This window comes from Atta colombica, unplaced genomic scaffold (genome assembly GCF_001594045.1).
Source record: "Atta colombica isolate Treedump-2 unplaced genomic scaffold, Acol1.0 scaffold104, whole genome shotgun sequence".
In the NCBI taxonomy this organism is placed as follows: Eukaryota; Metazoa; Arthropoda; class Insecta; order Hymenoptera; family Formicidae; genus Atta; species Atta colombica.
Genome location: NW_017259189.1, coordinates 158,011 through 162,411, shown reverse-complemented (window position 1 = coordinate 162,411; position 4,401 = coordinate 158,011). Strand labels below are relative to the sequence as shown.

The window sequence follows — 4,401 nt, the reverse complement described above, 5'->3', positions numbered from 1 at the left end:
ATACTTTGAATCATAAATGTATAACCAGTTTTTTACAATAAAGCCTCGAATTTCGGAAAAGAAATGGCGGAAGCAAAGTTGTACACCTAATATTTAATTATTTTAATTTATTTATTACTTTAATATTATTATTATTATTATTAATGTCAATATTATCTTTATATGAGTTTGTTAACATTATATTGTTATACAATTCTGATTTAAAACTAACTCGTGATAAACAATTTTTACGACACAATTATGCCTTTTTTTTTTAAAAAATCATTCTTCAGCTTTATAAAAATTCTTTATAAGCGCCTTTCCAATCCACAATATGGCGGCGTGTCATGTGATCTGAAACTCACTACATCAAAGGTACCGATTCTTAGTGTCCATACTGTATGTACTTATACTATGCTGTAAGTATGAAAGTGTAAGAAGCTCCGCACAATAAAAGGAACAGAGAACAGAGAATAAAAATTTCAACCTATCAGAAATCATGTATTGTGGACATTCATATACACAATTTCTGATAGGTTGAAATTCTTATTTTCTTTGTTCTCTGTTCCCTAAATTGTAAGCACTAAGAACATATTCCCGAGTATCTTTTATCTTTATTCAATATTCGGTGATCAACAAGAATAAAATAACATTCAAGTTGACAGAGTTGAATTTTTGAACGCAATCTTGAGGGCATGGTCAGTATACTACAGTAAGGTATAAGGATAATAACACCGACGAGATATTATTAAAAAGCGACATCCTTACGGGAGTTCGCGTCTTTGTGAATATTAAAGTAATTAAGAGTTAAAACTGATGATATCGTACTAATTTTTTATGATTTATTAGTAGACGTAATTAGTAGACGTATTTATAACTCAATAATACTCGATTTTTCTTTAAAATTGTGATTTCAGTATTATCGTCAAAATTTGATTATCAAAAGATGATAATCGCAGAAAAAAAATTGTAATTTTTCTGTAATATATAGAATATTATAGCTTTACAAGTATGCATATTTATTTATGGAACATTTATGTAATAAAAAAATCATGAATTTAATAATATATGCGTAAGAATCACCGCCTACACTCATAAAAAAAGGAGATAAAAAATCTTATCTTTTTAGAATTCTTCATTGGTTAGATACATCCACGCACAGTCACGTTGTTTCATAAAATTAATTGCTGTAATCAGTTATTAGGTAATTAATCAGTTATTAGGTAATAAAATTAATTGCTGTAATCAGGAGGTAGATATTCATATTCAGGTAACGTTTCGTCGCTAAGCAAGCTCAGCGATATGATCGATTATATCGCGGCGCAATTGCAGTAATGGAGAAACTGTGGGTTCTCTACTTTGATGGGGATTGGTGTCACCAAAAATATGGCCGCTAATGATGCGCAAGGAAATATGCGCGGCGAATGGAAACCGGGATCTTGTCCCTACTATATATGTATATAGTGTATATCTTTATACTGGCCAGATTCTGTTTTTCTAGGGATTCTAAGCAACCGTGGTAGTAGGACTAGTATGTAGTATTAAATGGTATTAAAAGCGTGATGAAACGATCTGTCTCACATTTTTATTTCTCTTTACTTCAAATTGTTATTCTTGTCTTCGTCTCTGTCTATCTTCACCGTCTCAAATCGCACAATCGAGATAGAGCACAATACACTGTAATGTATGTACAGGAGTGATTGCCATCGATCGAAAGTCTAGTATGGCGCGTCCTAAACACAGAACGAGTACAGACCTGTGTGCTGACTGCGGGACACTTGGTGAGTGCAACATCATCTTTTCAATCATTCTTGTTACAATGACTCGGCTTTGCTCGGCCACGTATGGCTTCAGTGGGATCGCATCATTCTTTTCTTACAACATAATTAGATAAACATGAGGCGAATACACATGTCTTGTAATTTACTTTCAGAATTCTGATCAATGCAATTAAGATCAACTTAAATTTTTCTTTATATATTATAAGTTTGCAAAAAAAAAGCTCTCATTTAATTATCATCGGTCTCTATTATTATGCTATTTCAGAGCCAGGATGGGCATCAATAAATAGAGCTATTTTATTATGTGATGATTGTTGTGGGATTCATCGTAGTTTAGGGCGTCATGTGTCACATATCAAGTCGTTACACAAGAGCGTTTGGAATGCATATCTATTGAATGTTAGTATGCAGTAACTATTGTTATGTAGAGAGATGCTCTCTTATTGAAATTTTCACATGTTTATCATTTTTAAAATAACTGAAAATAACTAAAATAACTTTAAAATAACTAAAATAACTAAATATTCAGATGGTGCATACATTGAGTGATAACGGAGCCAACAGTATTTGGGAACATTCCTTGCTAGATCCCAGCAATTCCAAGATTAATAGACGAAAACCACAGCCCAAGGATCCTTTACAGTTAGTATTTCATTTTGTACAATACACAACTTTTATTGCTGAATATATAATTTTCAGATACTTATTGATGATTTTTGGAATGAATCAAATTTAAATAGAAATTGTTAGTTATTTGTTAATGTTGTAGATTAAAATTTATTCTGAATAATATAGGGACAAGATTTTTGTGTATTTTCTCGTATGTGTATAATTATTTCTTACTTTATTTATTGCTTATAGTCCAGTAAAAGCAGATTTTATTAAGGCTAAACATCAACACTTGGCTTTCATATTACGGCCAAGTAAGGAAGAATGTTGTACTGAGGAGGAACTCGATAGACAGTTACATAGTAGCGTTCGTACAAGTAATTTAGAAACTTCATTAAGACTGTTGGCACAGGGAGCTAACCCCAATTATTTTTACAAGGTATATCTTATAATAATAATTTATATAATATATATTCATGTAATACACACCAATGTATTACATATTGTATAATTGCTGTATTGTGAGAAGATGCTTTTATTAAATTATACATGTTTGTATATAGGAGAAAGGAACCACACCCTTACACGTGGCAGCTCGTGCCGGACAAGTTCTCCAAGTAGAACTTTTAGTAGTTAATGGTGCAAATCCAAGTGTAGTTGATTTAAATGGACAAACAGCTGCTGATATTGCCAAGTAAGTATAAATAATATTATCACCTATGGAGAATATTTCAATATTTATTTTAATCCTTTGCATCCTTTCTACCATTTCAGAATGGCAGGGCATATGGATTTATCTGAACGTATAATTGAATGTATGTATGAAGTAACAGATAGATTGACATATCATATATGCTCTCGTAAGCCAAATCATCGAAGAGATCAACATCTCATTAGCTCTGATTTATCTTCTTTTTTGAATAAAAATGAGTTAGTTCTGGAAGGAAGAAACAGATTACAAACGGTATATAGACATTCATATGTTTTATTATTTATTTTTATTCTATGTTCTCATAAAAATTTTTTTTTTTTTTTTAGTTACCAAATCATTTGCTAGAGGAGTTAGCTATGGACATTTACGATGAGGTGGATCGCCGGGAAACAGAAGCCAGTGAGTATCGCTTTTCTTTTATTTATTATAAATTATTATAAATTTGATTAAATATGCTATAATTGCGTATAGAGAGTTTTGTTACTAATTTAGATAATTAATGATACATTTCTTTGTCGTGCTATTCCTTTGGAAGGGTGAGTAAACATTTAAACCTCAGCAAAAATTTAATTATCATATTAGCAAAAATATGTTGTACAAGGTATATAAACAATAACTGAAACATATGAAATATGCTCAGACAAGTAGATTTTCATATTTTATGCATAGTTTGGTTTTCAACCGCATCTTTCCCGGAGAAATGTACTGTTCCATTTCTGCCAGTTAATCCACAATTGTCATCTACTAGAAATCAAGGGAGACAAAAATTAGCGAGATTCACGCTGAAGGAATTCACCACTCTTATCGTAGATTTACTGATTGAAGCAGGTCGGAGACATATGCTTGCTAACAATGCACTTCAAAGTAATAATACCAAATTTACTAACGCAATTATTTTATGAGAGTTACTTTATACATCATTTATTATATTTTTATATCTTCTGTACTTTTTTTAGATCCCGCAGTATCTATGCTTCGTAAAGAGCAACTTGGTAAGCATGGATCGCAAGTGTCTGACGATGAACCTTTGTATGACAGTGTTGCGTCTGATGACGATTATGCTGCTTTAACATCTACAGATAATACTTCATCTGACATTTCAAACCAGCTGAAAACTAATAATGAAGTAAGTTATTCATCAGGTAATTAATGACTCTAAATATAAATAAATCATTAACAAACATGACTATATTCATCTTTAGAATAACAATACAAAATATTAGACATTTTTGTATAGAAATAGAATGTTTTATTTTTTCAAACTACAACAAACTAAGATACATGCGTGCGTGCGTGCGTGCGTGTATATATATATATATA

The 4,401-nt window shown here is 31.1% G+C and overlaps 1 protein-coding gene across 2 annotated transcripts in view; it reads left to right on the top strand.

Moving 5' to 3' along the window:
* Window positions 1-1,531: 1,531 nt before the first annotated feature.
* LOC108688185 (ARF GTPase-activating protein GIT1) overlaps window positions 1,532-4,401 on the top strand; it is a 9,811-nt gene continuing 6,941 nt past the window's right edge. Inside the window, exons 1-9 of one of the 2 annotated variants that reach the window (XM_018194335.1) lie at window positions 1,532-1,760; window positions 2,026-2,159; window positions 2,290-2,402; window positions 2,622-2,808; window positions 2,933-3,063; window positions 3,144-3,333; window positions 3,408-3,480; window positions 3,751-3,945; window positions 4,038-4,207. In XM_018194335.1, coding sequence (XP_018049824.1) covers window positions 1,703-1,760; window positions 2,026-2,159; window positions 2,290-2,402; window positions 2,622-2,808; window positions 2,933-3,063; window positions 3,144-3,333; window positions 3,408-3,480; window positions 3,751-3,945; window positions 4,038-4,207 — 1,251 coding nt within the window. In that variant the 5' untranslated portion in view covers window positions 1,532-1,702. Of the gene's footprint in view, window positions 1,761-1,841; window positions 1,898-2,025; window positions 2,160-2,289; window positions 2,403-2,621; window positions 2,809-2,932; window positions 3,064-3,143; window positions 3,334-3,407; window positions 3,481-3,750; window positions 3,946-4,037; window positions 4,208-4,401 lie in introns of those variants that run through there. The other variant, XM_018194344.1, reaches the window with a different exon arrangement.